The sequence below is a fragment of the Echeneis naucrates genome, chromosome 19 (assembly GCF_900963305.1).
Source record: "Echeneis naucrates chromosome 19, fEcheNa1.1, whole genome shotgun sequence".
Taxonomy (NCBI): domain Eukaryota; kingdom Metazoa; phylum Chordata; class Actinopteri; order Carangiformes; family Echeneidae; genus Echeneis; species Echeneis naucrates.
Genome location: NC_042529.1, coordinates 7,981,024 through 8,008,634, shown reverse-complemented (window position 1 = coordinate 8,008,634; position 27,611 = coordinate 7,981,024). Strand labels below are relative to the sequence as shown.

The 27,611-nt window shown below is 39.9% G+C and overlaps 2 protein-coding genes across 13 annotated transcripts in view; both read right to left on the bottom strand.

Moving 5' to 3' along the window:
- plce1 (phospholipase C, epsilon 1) overlaps positions 1-15,037 on the bottom strand; it is a 71,537-nt gene extending 56,500 nt beyond the window's left edge. For 4 of the 12 annotated variants that reach the window (XR_003842215.1, XM_029527172.1, XM_029527175.1 and 1 more), the window contains exons 1-6: positions 14,878-15,037; positions 9,292-9,423; positions 5,262-5,324; positions 3,858-4,517; positions 3,225-3,635; positions 2,916-3,125 (exon numbers count right to left, since the gene is read on the bottom strand). Coding sequence is in view for 11 of the 12 variants with exons in the window: in XM_029527172.1 (XP_029383032.1) it covers positions 2,916-3,125; positions 3,225-3,635; positions 3,858-4,517; positions 5,262-5,315 (1,335 nt within the window). In the remaining variant the exon portion in view is untranslated. The other 8 variants (XM_029527179.1, XM_029527180.1, XM_029527176.1 and 5 more) reach the window with 8 other exon arrangements.
- Positions 15,038-19,275: 4,238 nt separating this feature from the next.
- slc35g1 (solute carrier family 35 member G1) lies at positions 19,276-25,569 on the bottom strand. Its single transcript, XM_029527646.1, has 5 exons — positions 25,057-25,569; positions 23,382-23,556; positions 22,552-22,686; positions 22,006-22,202; positions 19,276-20,949 (listed from the first exon to the last, which is right to left on the bottom strand). Exons 1-5 carry the CDS (start codon positions 25,352-25,354, stop codon positions 20,537-20,539), a joined length of 1,218 nt encoding a protein of 405 aa, XP_029383506.1. The 5' UTR covers positions 25,355-25,569; the 3' UTR covers positions 19,276-20,536.
- Positions 25,570-27,611: the final 2,042 nt, after the last annotated feature.

Sequence of the window (27,611 nt, the reverse complement as noted above, 5' to 3'; positions counted from 1 at the left end):
ACTGATAATAGGAAGATGACATATGTACAAGCAATCATTTTTCAACACTACTCCCTCCTCAGCCCTTACTGCTCCTCTAAAAGGTATTTAAATGTGCATATACATGTCTGTGCTTGGCTAAGTGTGTGGGGGCAACGTTGTCCATGGTCACTTCCCACCTAGCCTGACACCACTAAATTAAAGGACTTGGCAGGGCTCTAATTGGTAGAGTCCACAAAGGCATTAAAAAGCTCTGCTGATTGCAGAGACTGTGTGTGTGTATGCATGTTTGTGCATGTGTGTGTGAATGTTTTATGGTTAGACCGGTTCAAAGTAATGGAATGTCCCTATTCTGTGTTTAAATGTTTAAATGAGACTGCCACTTTTGGGGAAAAAAAAAAAAAACATAGTATGGTAAGTGTTGATCAATGTAAAGAGGGGCTTAACAGGGTTTTAACCTCTTAAAACAAACATTTTAGTGAGTTACATATACTCAAAGACAAAAAGAATAATTGGAGCAGTATGCTCTCATGTGTTCACTTTAGCCTCAAGGATTGGCTTCTCTGGTTAAGTGTTTATAGTTAGTAATGTAACCTAAACCATCCTATTACAGAGTGACCTGAGGATCTTATTGTGCTAACTTTCTGTTACATTTGAAACTTAACTTCATGGCTATATCTTGGTTAAAATCTTTCTTTTTGTTTCCTCTCCTGTGCACACATTCCCTTGTTTTTACTTTTCTTCCCGGGTTGATTTTTTTTTTTTCCCCCCTTTTTCCACTGTTAAAATCTAATTTTCTACTAAAGTTTTACCCCTCCCTTACTCTCTCCCTCTATCTCCCTTCCACTACTGTTACCCTGCTCCAGTCCCGCCTCCACATAATCCTGTGTTTTTTGGCTTGCTTCATTAGTTGAAGCAATAAACACGCAGGGCTACGGGATACCTCCAGAAAACTCCTCACCACGATTACTACACAGTCAGACCCACACGCCACTTATAGGGGGGCTGTGTACCATTAAGTGTGATTGTGTGCATATGAAACAGAGAGGGGAGCAGAGACAGACAGACAGTGTGGTTGTGTGTGTATAGGATATTGCATTGCTCCCACCACGACCGTAAAGAAATGAAGGAATGAATGAAAGTGTGCAGTCTTTGCAGCTGTTTTCGACTACACGGCTCCCATTTGTTTGAGGTGTATTTTTCTTTTCTTTATCCCGATGACAACTCTTGCTAAATGTCCACTTATTCACTGTAACTGAGTGTTTTCAGAGTTTCTTTGGTGATCCCTTTCAGGAGTGGCTCAGATGGTGTTTTGACAGACTGGCTACTCCCCCCACTTTCAATAGGCTCATTATTAACGCTGCTCTGCCTCAACTTCGCTCAGCCCGTATTTCTACTACCACAAAGGACTCATAAAAACATATTGGCAAAGTCGAAAAACCACACTGCAGCATGCATATGAGTGACAGTTCATTTGTGTGTCTGTGTGGCATAGGTGTCTCCCCTGCATGCATGAAAAACCTTAGACAGTACTTCACTCTATTGCATCTATGCATGAATCCATGAAAACAACACAAATACATATGCATGAATATTATGTACAACCTAGACAACCTGCTGCTGAGTTTACCACAACTTGAAATCAAAATAAAAATACAATATGCTATCTGACATTGAATACAGTAAAATTGGTCCTGTGTAATTCAGTGATTGTTATGTGTCTTCAGGATCCAGGATCTTCTGGGTTCGGGATGCCATGTGTTTTGAGTTCTTATAGGAAGAAGAGAGATAAGTGTGCACCCCATGTGATGCTGCTGATTCCCAAGTCTTCACAGATCCTCATAATGTTTGCACCTCAAGCACAGAAGAGCATGATTTATGGCTGTTAAATAGAAGTGTGTGAGACAAATGTCTATTGAAAGAAAGGCATGTGTTGTATATTTTCAGAAACGGTCGTGCCACGGTGGCTCAAGCTGAACAGCGCTGGTGAGAGGCTTTTCTCATGTTTGTAAAACACTCTCTCTCTCTCTCTCTCTCTCTCTCTCTCTCGGAAACTGGATACTAACAGAGCAATGAACTGAACTCTATGTCTCACTCCTTCTCTTTTCCTCCATCCTCCATCTCTCTCTAAGTTTCTCACTCTGTCTTGCTCATTCAGCCTCACTCCAGTTTCCATAGCTGTAACTTCCATGCAGATGCCAACTCTGCTTAGTCCATCTACATATGCTCGTGTGCACATACGCACACATACTCACACACAAAGATCAGTCATTTAGTCTGTCAGTAGTACTGAGGGCAGAGCTAACAGAATAAATCATTTTTCCACTGCAGGGGCCCTAACCTGAACAAAGCGCCTATGTGTATGCATTTTTTTAAGTGTGTGTGTGTGTGTGTGTGTCTGTGTTGATCTCCTAACATATTCCTTGAACAAATTATTCATCAGCCACACATAACAGGCATAACATTTCAATGCAAACACTGGAAAGCACAAACCAGGAACAACCTTTCCCTGCTGAACTAAGAATAAGTCAGGTCATGAATATGCTGCCATTGAGTATTACTTTCCTCTTGGAAGAAAGTTTAAAAGGGATACCACACAGAATCCCACAGCCTTTTCACGTGAGGGAATTTTTCAAACACCCTAAGAACCAGAACATCATAGGTTGAGACAAAAGTTCCCACTGCAACAGCCTCTTAATATCATAAAAAGGTCTTAATACCTAATATTTTTAACTGCACTGATTACTTCTGTAGACTGGCTTGAGATGCACTGACACAGAACTGAGGAGTGTGTTAACAGTAGCCTGGGTGTGAAAGGTGCTGACGTTCACTGTATTTCTGTTGTATGCGACAACATTCACAGCGTATTTGAATTATTGAAGCCAAACTTTGCCTTGTGAAATCTAAACACATAGCAATTGCCATCATTTTCTTACCTTCTGCAGTTTAATCCCGACAAAGCGTAGCATCCCCCTGCAGACTCTGAATTCCTCTCCGACACCAAGCACTAGGATGGGCAGCATATCCTTCTTGTTGGGTTGCCATACCCTGTGGTTAACAACCACGTCCCAAACCTCTTCTGAGATGCGCCCTGATGGCAGTGTCCTAACAATCGCCCTGGTTCCAGTGCACACTGATTTTGTCACCTTAAGGAGAGAAAGGTTTTTTGAGATGTCAGTTAATTGAAGCTCAGTATAAATGTTTCCATTGTGACAATTAGGTGACCAACTGGTAGTCTTAATTACCTTCTGATTATTCTTGAAGAAACGTCTCACCAAGACAGTGGAACGCTCTTTCCTCTTCCTTACAAACTCTGTGTTATCCACAGGACCCTCTGCATCCATCTCGTCACTACTGCTGCTCTCGCTGCAATTCCTGGTCCTTCCTGAAGGTGTCCACTCACCTTGCCCAAATCTTGTAGTGGTAATTTCAAGAGATTTACGATGTTGGAACAGTTTCTCCAGGGAACATTTGTTAACCCTGGGCCGCCTATTAAGCCTCTCTAAACTTGAGTAGCCGTTTTTGCAATGGTGGCGGCAGACATGTCCATTTTGATGATACTGATGGTGTTTGATAAGAGGGGAACCACAGGGAGACGACACCAAAGAGCTTGGCTCACTGGACGGACTACACTCTGATGAGTAGTAAGGTGATACCTTGTGGAAGAGAAAACATTGCTAGTTAAAATGGTCACAGCTATTAATGATGCAATCACAGCTAAATGAGTTGTACCTCACATCGACTAACGGGGTACATATACAATTTATAGTGAAGAAAAAAAAAAAAACATGCATTCAAAGGATGCTGAAGACATGACACCCTAGACATAGCAGCTAAATTTCCAGATAACCAGGCCTGGCACCTTCCATCTTTATTACCTTGCTGGAAGACAACATTGACAGAGGCAAGCTGCTACGGCGGATGTGTTGCTGCTTGTGCCTAAAGCGGCTGGATTTGAGACAGGGACTGTGAACAGGGCTGGAACCGGGGCTTGGACTGGAGCCGGGGCTGTGGCAAGAGGAGGTGTTTGAACCCATGTAAAGGCTAGACAGGGCGCAAGAGCAGTTCGTGCTGCCAGTTCTGTTTCTGCCTGCATTTACACCTTCTGCAGGGGCGTCCAGCTGGCACAGAGATCCCTCTGAACTTTCCCCAGATACTGAAGTAACTGTTTTAGTTATTCCTTCAATTCGCTTGCCAGCCGACAGCTCTGGACAAAGTTTCTCCTCTGACCTTAAGCGTTTTGAGCTGTTATCCAAACACCCATATTCCTCGTTCAAAATTTTCTCTTTCCCACTGTCACTTGAAAGCTTCCTATATAAGAGGAGAGAAGGGCTGCTCCTCTGTTTTGAATGCAGCAATTGGTTGGAATACTGATGTATTTCCTGGCTGTCATTTGCATGTCTGGCCTCTCTCCTGGTTCTGTTCCCCCTGGATGGAGGAGGAGAGCACTTATCCAGGACTACAGCCCCAACCTGTGTCGGATTTTCTTCAGTGGCCATTGTGTCTCCCTGGAGCTTCCTGTTGAATCCCGTGTTTTGCTGCAGCAGTGAAAAGAAGTAACAGTTTAATCTTGAGGACAGTAAAGCAGGAGAAATCTAAACTATCAGAATTAAGAATAACTACAAGAATTGAGCCCAAATAGAAGACTTTCTGAGTTCCTTTTACTGAAGAACAACTTCTTCCATCTCAATTAGTGGCTCCATAGAGGAAAAGAGAGGAAATTAAATTTTCAGAGGAAATTAAATTTGCAGACTTCAAACTCTATATAATGTGTAAGGTGACAGCGTTGTCATGCGTACCAACTCTGCTGGTCCAGATGAGTAATGTTAGCATTCAGCTTTCTCTCAATATAGCGCATGTTTATTGTTCTTTCACCAAATCAGAATAACACATGTTTTAGTTAGGCTGTGTTAAACTGATTAGTTTACGTAACACTTAGCAATAGCAATTATTCCTAACTCATCAAATTCACCAGTTCAAATTACAACTTACTTAGATGAGCAGAAGAGTCCACGTCATCCTACACAACAGTCCCAAACTTCTTTTTCAATTTCAGTGTGGCATCATGAGCATATGTCTGCATTAGGGCAAATGAAAGCTTCAGCTTCCAATGACCTCTCAAGTCACTAAGACAGCATGTCCATACAAAGTGTGCTCTGTCTCTGCATGTTGTGGAAACAGAAGCTTGTGCAGCTGTACAAACCACCAGATAGAGAACCCACGGCGGTGACCCTGGAGAACTAAAGAATTTCCTTGATAGCACAGTCACAGTCAAAGCTTACATGGCCATGTGTATGTCGCTGTGCACTCACTCTGATGACTGTGTAGTTATCCATTCGCAGGCCCTGGGAGAGACAAAGAGACAGAACACAGACCCACCCACACATTATTTTTCCTGCTTTTCATGAGTAATTCTACATTATATTTTTTTCATCCAACAAATAAATAAATACTGAACTTTCATGCAATTTTCACAGAGGACAGACCGAGACAGCTTGGAAGTTCAAGACAGCGGAACGATAGAAATATATTTCAGTGTTCTTCTTTCATCACATTAGCTTTCTTATCTGTAACTATTCAACTAAATCACTTCACAGGGCATGAGCCATTGTGACTGAAACAACTGAAATAACAAATTCTGAATTTAAGTGGTAAAGGAAGACAGAGGGAGGGAACAACATTCATTTCACACCACGTTAAACCCATCAAAACCAGCAACTTTCCAGCATAATAACAATAAAACTACATTTAGTACATTTATCACCATTTCTTGATATGATGTATGCAGGTAATGTGCTTAGAGTAGTCAAAGTATAGAGCTTTCATCCCTCTGAAGAACTTTTTTGAAGCCTTTTGTAATACTGTGTCTTGAAAAAATAATAGACAAATATAATCTTGAACCTGCACATTCTGAAGTATAATTAAATCTGTAGTGGCTTATTGGTTAAAGCGCTGACCATGTACTGAAGTGTCCTTGATTCCCATTTGACCAGAGGACACACCAAACTCACTCTCTCTCTTCCCCTGTTTCCTGTCATGTCTCCTCTCTCCACTCTGTCTAAAGTCATGAAATGCTGCCCAAAAACTTGGAAAGCCAAATCTTTAATTGAAATGGAAACATAATAGAGTACAGAAATAGTGTGTATTGGGACTGATTTCACTATTAGTGGTAAATGCAAAATGCTTTTGAGTTTGCAATGCTGCTCTATACATGCATCATTTATCCAATATACATCAACAGCCCTGACTTTACCTGCTCCTCCAAAACAATTAAATCATATTCAGATTTTATAATTTTGATATTGTACAGGAGTTTGTAACTGAAGAGTCTTGTCGTTAGCAAAAGTACAGACTGTTAAAAAAAGCCAGTTATGCAAATTCAGTAGAACGCCAGTTGGAGACAAGAAAAGGTAATGATGCCCATGAAACTGTACAGTCCATTTTCAGTACCCGGTTCTCATTACTCACAGCTCTGCAATAAATAAAAAATCTTTCCCCTTATCTAATATGTCAGGGGAAAAATTTTGGTTTAATTAAAATATTCTGTCTCTATTAGTCAAGCACCCTGGTAGTCAAAGAAACGAGAGCTGGAAAGAGATTAGTTATGCACTCTGTTAGCATGAAATACATCCGTAACAGACACACTCAAGCCACAACATGCATGGATACTAATTGTGTGGTTCTGGTGTTGTAATGGTGGCCAGCGATGTATGAATCCACATAACTGGTGCCCAAAACCTCATAATAAAGTGACCACAGCCCTTCATTCACTGCCAAAATACACAAGCCGCAGTAGAATTTGGGACCATCCACACGTTCAGAGTGAGTGTGTGGAAAGAGGGAGAGAAAGAAGTACAGATAGGGAGAAAGGGGCTCTTCTTACTTCCCTCCAACATACACAGTACAGCACAGGTATCAAGGTGGATAAAGCTCTGTGCTACATTTGTACCGACTGGAGAGATAAAACAGACAAGTTCCGTGTTCATAAGATTCCTCTGCTCTGCGGCTCGGCTGTAGCCTTGATGATGAGACTGATTTGATTACTCAAATAGGAAAAACCTTGATGGCAGGCTACATTGCCTGCGTTTTGTTAATTTTATTAAATGCAAGAATATTGTTCAGCACATCGACAATGAGACTATTAATTAGCTGAATCCAGCACCACCTCACACACTGATTTCACAGAGAAGACGCTTATCAATCGCAAGACTGCATTATTATTGTACTAGTTTTGTTTGTTCATTTTGAAAATAATAAGCTAATAAATAATAAGTAGAGGACATGCCAGGATTAGGATTTTGGCGATGGCTAATGAAAATGGTTACACGAGGCCTTTTTATTCAAAAAGCTTTCGTAATTGTTATAATGTGGCTTCATTAAAAAAAGTTACCTCATATGTAAAACATACAAAACCAATTGATATGGTTGGAAACAGGTTTGTAAATCTTGTCCTTCCATTACCCCTTCATGGCATAAATACCAAAGCAACAGTAACTCTGGACAGAAACTGGAGAAGCTTGTCTTGCTACACTGAACATTTAAAGAAAACTCCTGAGGGAGTTGAAGACATTGCCTCACAACATGCCACACAAAACATATTTCCAGCTGTGTGTGGATTTCATTTTCACAGTCCATTGTTCACTGTGGTGAGAGGATTAGGAGTAGGTGGAATGTCAATGGCATGTGTCAGTCAATTATCAGGTCTAACCAGAACCAGACACATGAAAAGTTGGCAAAGGATACCTGCAAAACTTGTCACCACCATCTGTAATAATATATGTCGCCAAAGTAACTGAGGTCAATCCTGCTTAAGAATGCAGGTTCATGCTTTTATCTTTCTTTTACAGTTAAAATACTCCACTTTTCTGAAAACTGAGCCTGAAATCATTTCAAGTTTGGTAAGTAAACTCTGATGTGGGAAAAAAATGCCAGTGATTTGGGTGTATTTATGAAGCACGGGTGAGTCACAGCAGTGCAGTGAAACCAACTGTAATTGTAAACAAGTAAAACACAATCATCACTTTTCTCATTGGAAACCATTTGTATTTGACTGTTGCCTTGGGCCTTTACAAGTTTTAGCTACTGCATCACAGCTGATTTCATTTTGGAATACAAAGTGACGCTGCTACGTGTGAGAATATGAACCTGAGGAGGACGATACCAGTGTAACATTTTGCGTATTCAATGGCCAATTATGCAGACTGCAGCGTTAAATCCTAAAGCCATGCGTCCAGGAGCATAACAGACAGTTGTACTTGCGGTCAAGTTAACTTTAAACCAATAATATTAGAAACAAGATAGCATTTCCACACTGTGCAGACCCTCCAGGGATTCGCAATGTCACGATCGCAGCAATCAACACAAATTCAGCCAGATCCCATGATATTTGTCCGCCCTTGCAATTTAATCCAGTCACCGCAAATTCGACAGCTTTAACAGGGACAAGTCCCCCAAAATCAGGGACTGTGTAAGAGGGACAGTTAACAAATTGAAACCAAAGTTGAGGATTTCATTATTGACTCTGATGTGCAGCAGTTAAAAGTAAATTGCTGTCAATGTCAAAAAATATTCTCTGCACTTGATTTGAATATGCAAATAAAGCATATTATTTTAGAGTTGTTGAAATTCTGCACTTTTGGGGGTAAGGCTACAGAGAACACTTACAGTATTTATAACAAATTTGTAAAATCTCAAGCTGGTGCAATTTTATAAAAAAAAAAAAAAAAAAGCCTCAAAACATTGCAACTTGATCGGGCATTTCAGGCCACAACAACCACAAAACAGCCCAGAAAATCCTGGAGGGATTGACAATAGTTACTTAAAATGGAAGCATGTTGACTGAGAGCTGTATATCCTTATTGCTGTACTACTTGAGCATTGTCATTTACAGGAACAAAGGGTGAAATTGCGAGATTAAAGACTGTTCAGAATCATCACTATATCATATACATTAGTAAATCTGACAACACAATCAAGCAGACGCACTAAACACATTTCAAAGCAGTCCATGTTATCAACTCCACTGTGACCCTGGCTGAGAAAACAAAATAGCTCTTCCAGCTAAATCTCAGCCTTGGGCAACAAGCGCAGACAGACACACATACGCACACACCCACACACATGCACACACACAAAGAGGAAATAAGGTCACATCAAGAGAAGAGTGCAATGACCAAGAAAACATTCACACGCATCAGCTGTACTGTATACAATATTGTCCAATTGGGGACTTTCTGTAACCAGTCTTCTTACAAAATAGAAGAAATGATTAAGTAAAATATTCAGTACCTCTATTTTTATGGATATACTTACTTTGAATTTAGGTGTATGCCTCTTAAAACCATGTCATTCTTCAGGTTTCCTAATGATTCATGTCTTCTTTTCTCTACCTTTTTGTGAAATGGGTGTGAGGACACAGAGAGTAAAAGGGCTGTGTCCCTCTCTCTGTGAGAAAAACAGAGCAAGAGAGAGAAAGAATGACATGAGGGATGGGACTTGTCCAGTCAGTCTGAAAGTTCAACAGCCAATCAGAATGTCTGTACATAATTTATTGACATAAATATTTAACTGTGAGCGTTATCGCTCTGGCAGTGGCAGGACAAAACAAAGATATACTGTGACACCCAGTAAAATCTTTTTATGAAGCATTGGGAACTGGAGTCTGTCCTTAAAGAACCTTTAAATTTAGGAATTGCAGCTGTAATTGCTTTTTTTTTTTTTTTTTTTTTTGGAAGATGAGTGACATTCACCTCTCCATATTGAAGCAACATTTCAATAATATAAGAAACATTTACTGCTTTCCTTCAAAAGGAGAGGAATTGATACCGCTCTCATATCTGTAAATATGAAGCAACAGCCAGTAGCCACCGGAGGGCTTAGCTTAACATAGAGACTGGAAACAGGCCAGTCCAAACACCATAAATTCCAGATAGCAGCACCTTTACAAGAAACTAATTTTCATTTTTGTTTTATTTGAGCCCATCATAAGGATGCCAGGCAACCAGCCAAGACCTGTCCTATAACACATAGGCTACTTTAGAGTATCCCAGACAAGTCGTGAAATTAGAAATACTGTATTTATTTTTTTTAAATTGAAGAAATAATTTTTATTTATATAGCAAAAGGTTAAATGTGGGCTAGAATACTAATTTAATAAGGAAAACTGTGATCTCAACTGCACCACTGAAAAACCTGATGAAATGAGCAGAGTTTTCTATCCATTTCGCTTTAAAGTGAGCTGTTGGATACTACTCGCCCAACAAGATCCAACATTTCCCGCGTTGCAATAAAGTGTAACACATGTTGATGAACGCAAAAGGGGATGATCTCAGCACCTCTGACAGTGCTGAAGAAAGTGGAATAATCAGAATCAGATGGTTAACTACAGCAATAAGTATGACGCCGTTTCAGATGTTCCCTCATTTTTCAAAAAACAAAAGGTTACTTCCAAACGGCTATGGATCAAAAAATTATGTACAGTACAATTGGTTTTGGAGATTAACTCTTTAGTTACACCATGCAATATTAATTTTGCCCTCCCACGCAGAGCATGTTAAAATATTCCAATGTAGGTCAGTGACACATTCACACAGATTAAGGTAGTGGAACAAGAGCCGCATCTCTGGCATTCAAGGCCATGAAGTGAAAATAGCAATAATTGTCTTTTGTTTTGTTTTTTTTTTTTATTGCTTCACCGGTGGTGGTATGACTAAACTAAACAGTACCATTTTAAGTGGGTATGTTCAATTTTCACATGCTAACTGATGAAATTGAATCTATATCTGACTCTGTGTGTGGGGGTGGGGGGTGGTGGGAGGATTGTTTGTTTTAATTAATTCCCTGACTGGAACACATTTCAAACTTCTGTCCTAATTCAGTGTTCAAACCAGAAGCAGGGGCCCTTCACGCTCACATAAAAGCCTTTTTTCTAATGTCTATTCAGGAGGGATTATTTCACAACTCATCCAATCCAGTGACTCACAGCCTGGTATGTGATTAGGTCCACCTTCACTTACAGTGCACAATAGTTAAATTACCAGTAAGCAGTAATGTAGCCTCTGATACAGACCTTAAAACCTTCATTTTTTTCTTAATCTTAGACTGATACTCCACAGTTAGTTGACAAAGGAATGTAACTAGAGTACACCGAAATTTCACTTATCCTCCTGAGCCTCCTGAATACTCCACTAAATACTTCACACTCAGATTCAGCATGGGATCTTTAGCATTCCAGCAACACAATAAACAGGGCAGGGAGGGAGGGAATCCCCTTTTCTGTTGTGTAGGGGTCACAGAAAAAATAAAGGACCTGCTGTGTGAGTACAATAAAGTGATGGCCCGACTGGTGTCAACCAAGTACAAAGAAGCAGTCACCCAGAAAGGCACAGAATTCAATCTTTGGTCATAAGTCTTTGGTGAGGCAAAAAGATGATTGTAACCTTTGTTATTAAAGTACCAAAAAACATTTAAGATATTTGAAAACTTCACTTTAGAAGACAACCTTCAATTTGGAGAATGATTCAACAAATAAAACTAGCAAAACCTGTGAAATGAGAAGACTGAAAGTCAATAAAAACAGCATTCGAAAAAATAATAAAACTAGGGATGCGATGACCTGACACTTGGTATTGTCATTAAAACAAAGTTATTGGATTGGCTATTGGAAAAATATCAACTTAGACTCATATTTTAACTGCAGACAACTTCCCTGGATGATAAAATGCTGTTATAATACAACTGCCATGAAGAGGCATAGCAACACATTCAAGTGAAAACAACAACCGGCAGAAATTTAATGGATCATTGTTCGATAGCTTTCCAAGCTAAAGATGGCTTCTTAAAAGCTCCATACATACTGAATGGACTTTATACATTAAGGTTACGGAAGTGTACTGGAAATCAGAAGGTCGTCTCTAAAACAGACAGAAAGTCCTGCACACTTTTACAGTTAATGCACTCTCCATCCAGATGACCCCCCCTTCTTTAATACAGTGAGGGTCAGTGAAGAAAAGACACATCATATGACTACAATAGAAACACATTCCTTAAACTTGTGGTGGCTGAAGAAAAAAAATGCCATTCTGTGCAAAAACCTTGACAACAGGGAGATCTGTGCAGTTTGGAAATTTACTTGCTTCGGTTAACAAAGTAAAACATTTCATAATTTAGAATTTGTAATAAGTATACAGTGACTGAGGGGAAGCGAATTTTTGATCTGACTGAAAGAAAATGAGACCAAACCTAAATCGAAATAACTCAAATCTGCACTTTATACATCCAAACAGAATGAACCTCCCCACCACCCCCTCCCTTATTAGGAGAATTTAAGGCATCTATAATCTATGAATTGAGGGGAGAATTATGAGTATTATTAAAGCTTTTGGTTGGGAACCAAGATGAGTCACAAATCTGATTCTTGTTGGTCCCAACATACCCAGTGGTGGTTTTGTTTGTATTAGTCATGATCACATAATAGGTCCAAATTGGCAAGGTTTCTTATTTTATTGAGACTGTCCAAACTCATTTTGGCCTCCTAAACGTGCACATGTTTTTCTAATTAACTAAGACAGACAGTTGAATCATCCTTAGAAACAATGGAAATCTTTTAACACTATGGTCTCTCATGAAATGATCCAGGCTAAAGTGCAAAATATCTTTGACTCACAAACCAGCAAGCAACTACATAGGAAACAGGGGAGAAAATGAGTGAGATGAAACTGCCTGCCTTCCCGCAACCAACTTTTATCACCACACAGAGGATTCTGAAAGCAGCAGAATCAAAAAAAAGTATGAACAAAGATTGAAATAGGAAAGGAAAACAAAGTAAAAAGTGTGAAACATCAACCTGCAATCCTCTGCAGGTTAGATTTCATTTTAACAGAGTCCCTCTGTCAAGTTAAAAAAAAAAAAAAAAAAAAAAACAGGGCTGGTTACATTGGGAGCAGTGCTGCAAACACAACAGACTTTTCATGCAAGAGACCTGGGGAACATATGGCTTTGATTAGAGGGCAGGGCAGAGAGAGACGCCAGTGGAAACTGTACAGAAAGAGAAAGAGAGAAAGAAACTGTGAGAGTGTGTGTGTATCTGCTTGTGTGTGCATCAGCGTAACAACAGGGCGAGAGGGCTGACTCAAGAAGGGGGTGACTGTATTTTCATGGTGGATGAGTGAGTGAATGCCAATGTGTGCGTGTGTGTGTGTGTGCTTGCTAACAAAGGCAGAATAAATGATGGCTCAAAAGGGGTAGACTGCTGAACTTGGAGAATAGAATGAAATGAGTTGCTGTGTCTTTTGTGTGTGTGGCTGTGATAATAGTAGGGAAAGTGAGGCTCTGCAAGGTTTGCCAAGGCTAAGCTCATATGATGAAAAGCCATATCCACGTCCATATCGCACTTGCACACCGTATATATGCTGTAAAACCTTTTCTGTGACCCTCTGACCATCAGTTAAAGGTTTTGCATTAACAGCATTTCACTGCTGCCAATAAACTTTGAAATAACTGGCCTGTGTTGTCAGGTTTGCTTATTAAATCAGCCTATTAAATTGTTGAGGACAGACTAAACATTATGCAAGCATGTGGTGCTCAAACACCATATGCCTAGCTGCAATCAAGATGCTAATAAAGCATTGGTTCAAGTCAAAATAAGTTCAAGGCCAAGCCAATGAGAATCTGGTTCCAGTCTGGAGTCTGTTGCATGAGATACGTCTTATTTATCTGGATGATGACACATGGTATAGCGATTGCTGTGCTCTGTGTTTTTCTCCTTTGCCAGTGTGATGTCTGAGCTACTGTATGCAGGACAGCATGAACAGCAAAAGAAATGTGAACTTCTTGGCTCTCCACACCAGTAATATTCCCGCAGAGATTTTTATCTTTTTGTGAATGGACAATTTCACTGACAACATAGCAACAAGGACTGTAAACGTCCTCAAACATACAAATATAAGCAAGATAACTATAAAAGACTGCTAATGTAAAGGTGGCTAATAATGAGCAGAGTTAAAGGTGCCACTATTTGTGCAGTGGCGCAATATTGGGGGGGACTTGTTTGTTTGTAGAGCACACACAAAATGTAAATAAAGATGGCAGTGTGCCAGGAGCCTTTGGTGCATTGGCATGTTACCCTCTGGATCGTCTGGACCAGGATTCATGGCTTCACCATGTGCACCACAGGGAGACAGCAGGAAAAAATCCCAGCTTCTCTGCTGGATTGATTCGAAGATGGATATGGTTAATACAAACCAGCATTTCCCCTTCATTCCCAGTTGGAACTGATTAATTTTCTCAAATGGAAGGCAAGCTTCTCTGCGACATCCCACTGAAAGGAGTTGCATTGCACTCTCCCCCTGGGATGGCTACATGGGACTGTTCCTGTGTAAACAATGATTTGACCTGTCAAATTAAAAGCCATACTCTCTCTCACACACACACACACACACACACACACCTTTGAAGTTAATGACAGTGCTTGCAGATGTGGAAGAGAAAAATGATGCTGATGCTGGTTTTAGGGAAATAAACACAACACGACAACTATGAAGGTGACACAACCAGAAGGGGTAGAAATGCACCTGAACGCAGCAGCACACTTGCAGTGACAGGACCTTTTACACACACAAAACTGCAGAGAATTTAGCGGTCTATCTGGACTAGTTGCTGAATATTTTACGGTTGCTCTCACTCATATTTCTTTGAATGCATGACAAAGATCCATTTAAACCTGCTTTCCGTTGACTTGTGTGTGTGTGTGTGTGTTTGTTTCCTCCGCCGGCGCGGGACTCACCGAGCGACTCCACCAACAACCTGACCCGGACTCGTGCAGCTCGACCCCGGCGAAAGTGTTCCCGGAAAGCCTACGCTGACTCTGACAACAACGGGGATGTGTCGGCACAAACTTACCGGCCAGCTTCGTCATTTTCAGGCAGCAGCCATCAGATCTTCGCACACACTCCCTGCACATGTCAGGTTTACGGCGGTCGGCTCGCTCCGCGGCGCTCGCGGGAGGACAGTTGATGCAGCTCGTGCTGTTGTGGGAAACCACTCTCCCTTTTTTGTCGCTGACCCCTTAAGGTGCTCCTCGGAAATCTGCCACTCCTCCATGCAGCACCTCGGTTAAACCATGGGCGTGTTTGTTTTATTTCTTTTTGCTTGCTGTATCTGCTGGAATTTTCTATTGATTCTTAACATATCCTGAGTATTCATTTTATATAACAGATAAACCTAACTTTTGTGCCAGCTGTTTCTCCCAATTAAATTATAAGTGTATGTTTAGGTATAACGTCAATTTAGCAAAGAAAGAGATTGACGCTTTTAAACTATTGTGCAGTAAAAGTAATGTAAACTATTGCTGTGTTGTGCGATGGTGAATGAAAAAACACTTATCTTGCAGGCCGGTGGGGTAGAATGTAGCAGAATTAGCTTATTGTATATTTCATCAAGCATATTCTTCATTAAACCACAACACACAGATGGCTCCTACAATATTCTTAAATCTTGTGGTTCTGTTTTTAGAGGGACCCTGTGCAGTTTTAAAATTATTTTATCCGGTGCTCACGTTTTGCATCTTTCCAAAGACACTTAAAGAAACTACCACACATTGATACTGACGCAGAAATCTCTAAGACCAGGTAATATTATTCCAGCACCAGAAAAGTAGTTCGTGTGCATGATGATGGATGGGACATTTTAAGGAAACAAGGAACGTAAACACCCCAAGGGGGTAAATCATGCCACAATGCATAAAATAGCTTTGGAAGTCATTCGTTGCTTCATTGTTTTGCTTTGGTTTCTTTGTGTGTGTGGTAAATGCAAAACACCACATTTTGCTCTCGCGGTGAGTAATTTATATAACGTGTTGAGTCTAATCAGAATATATCCAACGGCACCTAAAGGCAGCATCTGCTTATTTCAGTAACCATCTGAGCTGCGGACAGGAGGACAATAACTGCGGTTCTGGGCTACTTTGTGGTGCTTTGTGTGTGTGTGTCACTACATTGGAATGTCTGGCAGCAATTCCTCACCACTCCCCCCCCCCCCCCAACCCCCGGGGTGATTAATGTTACTCAGCTATGCATTTATAGTGTAAAATGTTGCAGGGACATGTTCTGATATATTTACATAACTCGGGAGCCAAGCACAGATTTACATCGGACAAATAGTTTGACTCGTAATAAAGGCTTGGGACCCATGGGACATATTGGACATTGGGTGAAGACAGATCTATCTACCTCCCTCGAAGCCAAGTCGAGGCAGATTTCTTAATTGATGCCACCAATTTATTGAACAAAGCGGGAACTTTCGTGCGCAGCGAACGCAACACGCAAAGAGCAGAAGAGAAAGTAGGTTACGAGCGCGCAGTTGAACTCGCCGCAGCCCCGCCCCCAAAAAAGTGCGAAGAGCACGTGCTCGAGTGAGAGATGCCCTTTTCCACTTCACGTCCTATAACAGTTCTTCTTCCAACTTGGAAACTGAGGGATTATTTTCCCGATCTTCCTCGCTGGAAAGTCTTATGCCATCCAACAAGAATGTGCAACTCTCCCATTCCCTTAACTCTCCTCCACCCAGGAGCAGGCAAACCTTTGGGAATCCCCCAACTTGCTGATAAAAGAGGGGTGTGTGCCCTTTACAGCTCTATGAGACATTTTTTTTTTATTTGCTCTGAAAATCAAACATGACTGAGTATCACCCTCCTGATTTCATTTCACAGCGTTGATCTGCTTTGGAAAATGTTGATGGGACTGAAATAAAATACACAATTTAAACGTGTGCATTGAAAATGTGGCCAGAGGTCCCGTTACCAGTTAAAAATGTGTTGCTGCAGGAAAAGAGGAAAAAGGAGGAAGTAGATAAGGAGGAGAGAGACTTTGTACCTGGGAATTAATGGAAGAAGAACTCAATTTTGAAACATTGGGGGAGGTGGATTTATTCTTTTCAGCATGTGCTAACACAGGCCTATTAAAAGTTATTAAATCTTTGTGTTTGTGAGTATACTGCAATACAAGTAAAAATAATGGCAATGTAGTATTCATGCAGAATTTTGTTTGACTTGTTTGTAAAATTACACCTCTAGGCTGATGCAACTGTATGTCGTCCTCCAAAGAAAGCGTTTTGCTGTAACAGCAGATTTCTTTTTTTCCAGCTTAATTCTTGCAATTCTAGCTTTTTGTCATTAGATGAGTATTGAAATCTAGAGAAGCAACTATAAGTTTACGTGTACTTTTGCCTCATATGGTGTGATTGATTCACTCAGGCAACTTCAGTGACTGAAACACTATTGCCATCAGCTTGCGTAAACGTTTAGTGTTTTATGTTCCCAGAAGAAATCCATTCCACAGAAAGACAATCAAGCCAAATAACATTGTATGTGAATTTGCTACATATACTGGTGTTAAATGACACATCAAGGTGCATTTGCTGGAGCTGAAGTAAGCATTGATATGGTTAAACTTTCAGTCGATTATTCAGCGTTAACTCCTATGAAGAAAGATATGTATTGTTTTGTTGATTTAGCATAAATAAAAACAGTTAAACCAAGTAGGTCCAAAGTTAAAACGCTGTCTTGTCAGGGCAGATTTATTTTCACATACAAGTCCTTTCACCTACATATATAATATGAAACTTACAAAGGCAAAACCATGTTGTCCTTATTTTTGTGGATTCTGCCCTCTGCTGACAGAAATTGTTGGATACATGAGCTGGGAGGAATGATATCTTAGAGCTGTTACTTTTGACCTCCAATGTCATAATAATGTCTCACTGATAATAGATAACAGTGCTACTGACTATACTGTATATAGTTAACAAATCGTCTTCTGTTTAAAATGTGTGTTTCGACACTTGTCAATACAAGAATTTGATGGCCACACTGCACCTTAAAACCGAAAATAAGTAAGTGAAACGATAGGCAGCAGCTTTCAAGCCTTTTAATCTTTGGCCTTGAGTAATTTAACTGTCAACAAAGAGCTACTCTGTTCTTCTTTCACATTTGACTCCGCTCAGTGCTTAACTGAAGGATTACCCTGCAACTACGCCTGCATCCAGAGGAAGGTTTGTAACTTGTACGGTCAGCCCTCTATGCAAGGTACAAGCCTTTGTTTTGCAAGATACGGGTGACAATGTGGCACAAGGGAACACATGCAGTGAATACCCAATACCCCACAACTGTGTGCTGTTAGCATATAATGGGGAAATAAACAAAGGCATAGTAGAAATCTGTGTAGCGCTCACAGAGACAATTAACCAGCACACATGTACACACGCACAAAAACACAAAGACTACAATCCAACCGCACATCCAGGTTATTATTCTGAAGCCTCCTATCAACAGCTGCCTGACTCAGTGGTTTGTCAAAAGGTTGCCCAGTTTGTACTATTGTCACCTATTGAGCCATAAGAAGGCTCTTCCACAAGTTTCAGTCATGTTAAAAACACAATGAACACAGACAGCAAGAGTTATAAAGTCATGTATAATTTATTCTTGAATAGTAATAAACTAAATATTAACCACCAATATGCAGAAATATACCTCTTATAGAATAAGTTGATGTAATACATCACAGATATCGTAGAAAATACTATTAAAGCATTGTTTAAAAATCCTAAAAACATCTTTAGTAAGTTTGTAAGGCTTATAGGTCCTGAAACAAATGTTTACCAACCATTTGATGGCAATTCAACACATTGTGCTTACACAACAAGCATTCAAGTCAAACTAAACTAAAATTCTGTGCACTAAAAGCCAATGTCAAAGCAAACCCAACAGGAAGAACATAAAACTAGCTTATGGACATTTGAAGTGACCATAACGTTCTGCTGTACTTTGAATGATGATTGATAAATGTCACAGTGACTTCAAATAAATTCCCGCACACTAAAATAGGACATCAGATTCACAAGTGGTAGGCTGATTTTACCAAATTTCTCTCTATGACACTTCATCACTTTAAAAATGAATTATATCCCAGGGCTTGTTCTACAATGACCAAAAATGAATAGTTTAAAACTTATTCGGCTCTTTAAATCAAAAGAGTTAGTATAAAAATCTTATGAGTTGATGCATTTTTTATTAATCACTGCTACAGGTAATAAAATATAATTTCAGTGCTATCTTAATCAGTATATTTTCACTTCTTGCATAATTTTTGTGCACAGTTGAGATGAATTTTCAAGCCACAGAAAATTACGTGGAAATATAGCTAAAATTAAATCAAGTCAATTTTAGCAGATAGCTTTTTACAATATTGAGTGCTAGCCACCATAAGACTTAACTCCATTAAAGATGATGGAGAAATCTTTGGGTAATATAAGGGTGCAACATTTTAAAAATGCTGTGACTTAGACTTTATCTTTGATTGTCATACAAGCATTCGACTAAGTTCTTCTTTTTTTTTTTTTTTTCAGAAGAACCTTATTTCTGATCCATATCCACAGTGACAACCTGAGATCTGCCCAGTAAAGACTGCTGGTTACTGAGCAGCTCCATTAAAAGTAGTTGGGGGTGGTTAAGGTCCCTACTTAAGGCACTTTCAACATTTTATTAAGAAAGTATAAATATGAACTGGACAATAACAGATCATTTAGTCTTAATATGTCAGCAAAATAAGTAAAATCTAATAAAAATGTAGATATTTCAATGGACTAATGTGTTGATGGGTAAGATTATGGGGCAAGATTTAAGTGCCAAATTTGACTGTAATGAACAGGTGAAAAATCCCTGAGAAAATCCTACAGTATGATTGTCTATTAAAGTGAAAACCTATTTTGAGATTTTATTGTTGGCTTTTATATATTTATTTGACATTTTCAATGTCCTAGAAAAATGGAGAATAAATGGGTGCATCTGAATGCACACACTGCTTATTCTGCGCGCATTACACTAATTTTCCTCATAGTGAATGGCAGAGTGATCATAGTTGTGTTGTCAGCACCACAGATGCATTAAATGTTTTCTTTGCAGATGGTCACTACATAGTGTCAAAAACAAACCCTATTAAAATTAAGTACATAGTATGTTTTTTTTTGTGTTCTATTGTTATTGTTATGTTACAGTATGAATGGTCCCAGTACAATAAGCCTTTGGGTCTTTGGATATTTCATTGAGGTTAAAGCAAAAGACAAATGAGGTTGAGGACATCTTTCATCAATCTTCACTATGGTGAAATTCACTTTCATGCTCTAGATATTTGATGAAGGAGGGATAGGAATTTGCTCACGAATGAGCAGAAGGCGGGAGCAGGGGAGTTGGGGTAGTGGTTATAGTAGTTGTACTTCTGCTTATTTCCCTCACAGATGTGCTACAGAGAAATAAATGCATAGCAATAAACTACACAAGTTGACTCTTACGAGGCAACATGTATAGAGATAAAGAATTTAAATTTGAATTAAAAACTCAAACTCTTAACTGATTCCCACTAGATTGTCCCTCTATGTTTTTGATTTTCAATTCTATAAACAATCTAAACCTTCTCAGGTTTGCATGTAGATAACAAATAAATCAAGAACATATGATTGTTAGCAGAATAAATAGAAATACTTAAGTTTTCTATTTAGCTTCTGCCACTCAGTTCTTGCGAGAGCTGCTGTACCACTTTCGAACAGCTACTCCACTTGTACTCATCACTACGCACAGCGCCCCTCCCAGGCTCCACAAGGTTGGTGCACGGTTAAAGAAAATAAACTGGAAGATGAATGCCAGCACCACATCCACTGTCCTCATCAGGGCCACAGGTCCAGCCTTCTCTATCTGCAGGGCTTTTGTCAGGAAGGACTGACCAGCAATGCCCAGCACAGCGATCAACATCAGCATCCAGCGATCACGGCCACAGGATGGGATTTTCCATTCCCCAAGGACGGATACAGTGATGATGCACTCGATGAGACCGATGACGGCATAGTACCAAACAGAGAGGTAGTAATGTACACTCTTCCCCATCTTGCGAAGGACGACAAATGTAAAAGCAGCAGCAACCGCTCCTATAAAAAAAACAAAACATCCTTTTTAATGAAAAGCACAGAGTGAATGCAAAAATCACAAGAACAATGAAAACCATAGCATGCATTTAAGATCATAAGTAAGAACCTTTGATTCACCTGCATCTTTTTTCTATAGTCTCACTTGTGTCCTTCATAACCCATCTCCTGTCAATGCCAAAATATCACTTCATGGATGCCACTGATTTTTTAAGCCAGCTTTTGCAAAGGAAAAAGTCCAGTTTCGATAACCATGCTGGAAAATTAGGGAGGCACATGTTGCTACTATATTGGCAGCTACTGAGGAGACCACTTTAGAAAATAATGGGCTACATTTGCACGGTCAGGCGTACATTTGGTTTGACAGCAGAATTATTTACCAACCTTATTAGGAAGGATTATGACGCAAACCACCACAGACAGCAATCCACTGAGATGTAGAATTGTATTAAAGAGCCATAACACAAAAGCATAAAGCATAATTTACTGGCTGATCTTTGTTTGGAGCCTTACAAAAGAAAAAAGCTCTTTGTCCCTTGGCCAGATGAGTTATCCATCATAAAAATAGCAGTAATTTGACAGTGGGGAGCAAATTATTGATAATTAAGGATCATAACTTTGTTGCTAAAACTAGCAATTGTTGTAAACTGGAAAAATGGAAGCAGCTAAAACTAAAAAAGGCTGTATAACAGAGAGGTTAATACCACTTTTTCGACAAAAGTGAAAACTATTAGGTATTCAAACCGACAAACTTTCACATCAAGAGCTTTTTGAACAAAGTGACTGGAAGGAGACCTATAACTAAAACCACAGCTAATAGGAAAGACTATGTTTCCACCTAACCTGTTTATTCCTTGGGACATAGCTGTACTCAACCTGTTGGCATTGTAATCCTGACCTGGTGGTGGTTAAAATAAGGACGCTCATACTCATACTATGAACAAACTTCTCCACATCGTGAGCCCTCCAGTAAGACTGTTTGGCTGATTAAATGTCTATCAAACAAACTTAAATTATTTAAAAATGCTTATATTAAAATAAGTCTATACATTTTATTACCTGCAAATGCAGCAATAGTCCCCTTGATGTGGTTAGAGTAGTTTCCCTCAATGCCACGTAGATGATCACCAAAGAGGAATGGTGGTCGGGCAATGAGGATGACTCCAGTGATGGTAAAGACGGTGAAAACACAGTCCCAGATTGTACATCTCTCTTTCAGGAAGATCCAAGCCAGGAGTGAGGTAAAGACTGGATTACTGAGGGGCCAGAGGATGATGAAAAAAGATCAGTAGAAAGGATGGGGGATAGAGATGAGAGCATATGAAAACGCATTATATACAGTTTACTAAAGCAAGAATAAATAAAGATTTTTGACATGAGCTCTGCAGCTGTGATTAAATCAATTTTCCCGTCTATTCGGCACATTAAACCAAATGAGGGAGCGATAAATATTTAAGAGGAATGAAGAAAATCCTGATGAGGAGGAGGAGGTTGAAATAAGAATGACGGGGAGGTTAAGAAGAACTGCACAATTCCACAAGGACAGAATCTAATTGCAGTGTTAGTATAATCTGTACTATTCCACTACAAAGTATGAGTTCTCACCTGAACATGATGACAGTAGCATCTGCCAGCGGCATCTGCTGAACAGCATAAAAGAGCAGGATCATGGCATTGGAACCAATGAAACCCCTTAGTACCAGATATATCCGTTTATCCCTGGGACCAAGGAAACCCGTCCTGGAGGAGCAGAGATATGATGATGATGGATGAATGGAAGACTGGATGTATAGATGACTAGACTAGATTTGACTGATAAAGGAAGAGATGAAGACAATTCTATAAAAAAAAAAAAAATAGGATGGATAAACAGAAAAAAAAAAGTGAGATGACTAATGGCAAATGACTGGACAGTTGGATAGCTAGACAGACACTTTTAGATTGTGAGGAAATGACAGTGATGGATGTAATAGAGCAGAGGAGTGGGGAGGGATAGGTTTGTTGCTGACAATTTAGTGTTAAAATAAAGAATGTAGAACATGAGTAGACAGATTGATGAATAAGTTGATGATGAATAGAAGCACTGGTGGTAGCCTTTGGGAAACAATGTTATTCTAAAGTATTATTTTGTGTAAATAGCTTCAGTCTTTAGTTGTGTTGCTACAACTTCAAGTTGGAAAACATTTTCAAACTTGTCTGAGCTGTTATGTTAACTCAATTCAACTACAAAGCAACCACAACTGCAGGAACTCCCAGAAAAAAAGCTGGAGGTAAGAACACAGAGTAACTGAGTTTACTTTCACAACAGATAAATTGCGGGTTTGGCAGTGTTACTATTACCACAACAGTTTTAAATATATTGTGTATAAAGGTTTGCTGGGGGAATGTTTAAAAGTCTATTTGTGGACATCTAAATGCTTCACCATCATACTTACTTGTGGTAGATGAGTAACGGCATAACAAAGATCATCTGGAAGAAGCAACGTATGGCGCTAATTTCTATAGCGTGCATTCCCTGGATGGTTTTCACCAAGACGGCAATGATGGAGAAGAAAACTGTGGCCAAGAAAGCATAGAACAAACCAAGACCTGGACATCCCTTTGGTTTTTCTGTGAAAAAGAGGTTAAAAAAAAAAAAGGAGTGTGAGAAAGAGCAGTTCAACACTTAATATCAAATATTCTTCAGCCCCCCCACCTAAAAAAAAAAAAATAATAATAATAAAAAAAAAAATAAAAAACACACCCTGTTTTTCCTTGTTGTACTTCTGTTTGTAAAGTAACTGCTGGATGGAGACTGTGTTACTGAACTCCATGTGGGCTGGGTAAAAATTCAGTTGTATAAACCACAAAATAATCTCCATGCACAGTGGTGTAGTGTTTGCAAACCTGCCTCTGGAACAATAAACTGATATGCTTTAGGAGCTCAAATTTCAACCTGAGGTCACTCAAGCATCTTCCTTTGTACTAGTCCACAATGTCAAGTCTACTTACAGCTCAACTTACTATTGTGACCCTGCACTAAGTCAAAACACTGAGTGGCCATCCTTCTTAGGCTTTAAGCTTGTTTGAGAATAATTGCGTTTTGTAGTTTTAGTCTGAATATTATGCATAGCAGAAACAGATAAAAATTATTAGCGTCACTTGAATATCAGTCAGTTTTCAGTTATAATGGAAATAGGGGAGATGATCAACATTACCATGTGACAGTGATCACATTATCTGTAAGCATGTAAATAATAGTGATTAATTCAAATTAAGTGGAATTCCAATCTTAAAGTAGAAATTGAATCAAAATGTACATCTGCAATTTATTGGGGTGAGAACACCATTGGATTTTAAAGGGAGCTTTTATAGGCGGGACTTTCTTTCTCCATCAGGTACAAGATTGGAGATTTATTTCTCACTTCCTTGGCATTCTGACTTTATTATGAAAATTCCACAGAAACTCGCGTCATACGATGTTAGACTGGTTCTCAAACACCTCCTCTGTAGCTGCATGTCTTTTTGTTGACAGAAAAGGAAGTGTTTAGACGTTAAAATGAGGAGGCATTTACCATTTTGAGAAGCAAAAAGTGTGCTGGCCCTTATGCTGTAAAAGTGCACAGTCATCCATCCTCTTTAAGGATGATGTCGATGCTAAGCTGGTTTAGAGCAGAAGGCAGCCACGCTTAGCAACAGAGGCATTAGCCCTGTAACAGCATGCTAATATGACGCCGCGTTTAATGGTTAATTCAATACAGATATAGGCGACCTTAGACCCAAAAACACAAATACCGTTGGCTCAGAATAATTCTCCATAAACGACATATTTCCTTTTTCCTTCTCATCCCATTTAACCTGTGGAGCCCAATTTTCCTGTGACGTTAAGATGACCTAACAGAAAAGAAATGAAAGACGTGTAAACTTTTTTTTCTAACCGGGGCTTCTCTGCTTTGCTTTGCTCCGGTAAAGCACTTGTAGCACTTGTATGGCTAACACGTAACTTTACTCGACTGTACGACGTGAGACGACGCAGGAAGCGTCTGCCTCGTTCCTGCATCAGGTCATTAATGGAGACGGCCGTCGCCTCACGTGCCTTTCTTATAGAAGCGGTTGCGTGCGCTCTCCTACCGTCGCGTGCGCCTCCGTCCCGGGATGATGCGGGCTCGCGGCTGACGCAGAACGCCGGCGGACACAGCGGCGTCCTTGTCTCCTTCTCCTGCTGCTCGCCTTCCCGTGGACCGTCGCCGCCTCTCGTCTCCTCCTCAGCATCTCGTCCGCGGTTCCCCTGCAAGTGGATCCGCTCCTCGTCGCCGTCGTGGTCCCCGCCGCTGTCGTCGACATGGCTGTCAACTTGGTGAAACACCACGGTAATGTCGTCCTCTACGGGGAGAGCCCGCTCTCGCGCGCGGTGGTTCCGGTCGCCCATGGTGAGATGTGGCGGCTGAGCGGCAGCATGCCTCGGACAGAGTACTGTCCTTCCTCGGTGCCCTGAGTAACTGAGAAGACAAGGTTAATGACTAACCTTGGTTCCCGGGAAGGAACTCCCATGCGGTGATTAGTTTACCCACAGGGGGGCAGAACTGAACCCAATCCACCCCTGCTGGGAAACTCAAACAAGGTCCCCGGGTCCCGGCTGGTGGCGGAGGGAGGCGGAGGGAGGCAGTGGAGGACTGAACCAACCAGCGCGCGGCTGACGCTCTTGTTTGGCACACAGCTGTCTGTGACGTCACGGCCAAGGCCTATAAATGTAAGATTATCACCAGGTGATGGCCCCGCAAATGAGAGCCATGATTATGAGTCAAGATTCAAGATTTCCTTGTCATTCCCCACAGTGGAACGAAATTTCATTGCCAATTGAGACTGAAGGTGAAGATCCTGACTTGATGTGATCGCTTCTTATCCACTTTTATTCATCTGGGACTGGCTATTCCAGTTGGTAGCTCACAGCATGTTGAACGCTCCTTTTTAATGCAGGACTGAATGTCACCGCATTGTATTATAAAACACATTTTATATTAGTTGGAGAAGAAAAAGAGTTTAAAATCTAAATGATTGACTGGTGGTGAGGAATAGTAGGTGTAACTGATTTCAGTGACTGAGGAATGGAAAACACAAAGTTTACCGTCAAAGAAATAAAAATAACAAAAGATCTACAGCTCTGATTCCGCATTTTAGTATTTTATTATCACTTTACATAAAATAAAATGAGCTACATTACAAACAGCTAATATCGCTACACTTATATAACAAGATTAGACTGACACATTTGGGTTTATACTGTTTTGCAGAAATAACACGTTACACAGTGTTAAAGGAGGTGATATTTATTATATCAACACTAAATTCTATGTCTATTAAAAATAAAATATTAAGTGTGGTCCCCTCTACATACAAAAGCAGTATCATATAAAGTACTTTACACAGCATTGTAAAAACGTAAACATTATATTTGGCAAATAGTTGTCAGTGAAGTTGTTAAATTGTTATCATCACAGAATAAGAGGACCGTGTGAAAGCACAGGTAGTAGGTGCTGCACAGTGGTTGGGTTTTAGTTGCAGAGTAAAGACAACAATGGTTTTGTCAATGAGGGAGAAAAGGGGCAAGAGTGCAGTGAAAGAGAGAGGGCTGGTTGACACAGTGGGATGCTTCTAGTGAGTTATTCATCAGGAATCAACACTATGAGTGTCTGTATCATGCATACAGTACAGTCTTGCTTTTCCGAGAGCTGACAAAATGGAGATGGGCTGTTTGTCCTCAGTTTCTCACAATGTTTTCTGGATCCTTTATTCTGTGCAGTATGGTCTCTCCTTTAAGTAATTTACAAAAGACTGACGAAGCACTGGTTGACTAGCTGCCAGATTGTGCTAGAAGAAGAAACATAATTCTCAGCAGGTAGGGTGATCCACATCTTTTATATGCATTTGGTAAACATTAACATTACTAACTACACTGTCGTGCAATTTCATATTTAACATTTGGGAGACTGCCTATCTTCTATGAGGTTTTTAACAACCCACTCTTGTGTAACAGAACTTCATAATGTATCTTACTTATCTTACTGTGAAGTTAATTTTCCTGAAAGGCTTTGTTCAATGAAGGGGGACTTAAAAAAATGTCTCTAGTGGCCATGACTACACATTATGTGTCCTTTTATTGAAGAAATATTTTACTATGTAGTTAATGTTACATTGATCATCACCACCAAATACCTAAATATTTCTGAACAAATTTCTACAAGAGAAAATAATACTTAGGTGAATGGAAAAAAAACACCTGAATTTAAAACGACTGTAGCAAGCCTATGAGGTTGAATAACAAACAAAGGCATTGATGTGATAGTTTGTGTTTTCCTTTCAGATAGTCAGTTCGCTGTCTGTCAAATAAAAAATAAGCTATACGTAGGAAGGAATCAAGATGACAGTAACAAGGTGAACTTGTTGCAGCAGATTGCCAAACATTGGGTATAAATGAGTGGAGTATATCAGAGTAAACCAACTGATTGTAACCAATGTAAGATCCTTTTCAGATTCCTTTTCTTGAAACTTCCATTTTTATTTCATTTAATTTTTTTTTATTTAGGGGGGAATTTCTGACTGTTTCAAACTTAACTAGCAAGTTAATGAAATCATAAAACTGCATTTGAATGGTGGTGGACATCATTTGGGCCAATTTTTCTATGGGG

What these genes read in the sequence shown, in the direction of transcription:
- slc35g1 (XM_029527646.1), bottom strand. Translation starts at nt 25,354, where the DNA reads ATGGGCGACCGGAACCACCGCGCGCGAGAGCGGGCTCTCCCCGTAGAG. An exon ending in CCGTTACTCATCTACCACAA is followed by an intron (nt 22,687 to 23,381) that starts GTAAGTATGATG and finishes CTGCTCCTCCAG; the next exon opens with GACGGGTTTCCTTGGTCCCA. An exon ending in GACTATTGCTGCATTTGCAG is followed by an intron (nt 20,950 to 22,005) that starts GTAATAAAATGT and finishes TTTTTTTTATAG; the next exon opens with GAGCGGTTGCTGCTGCTTTT.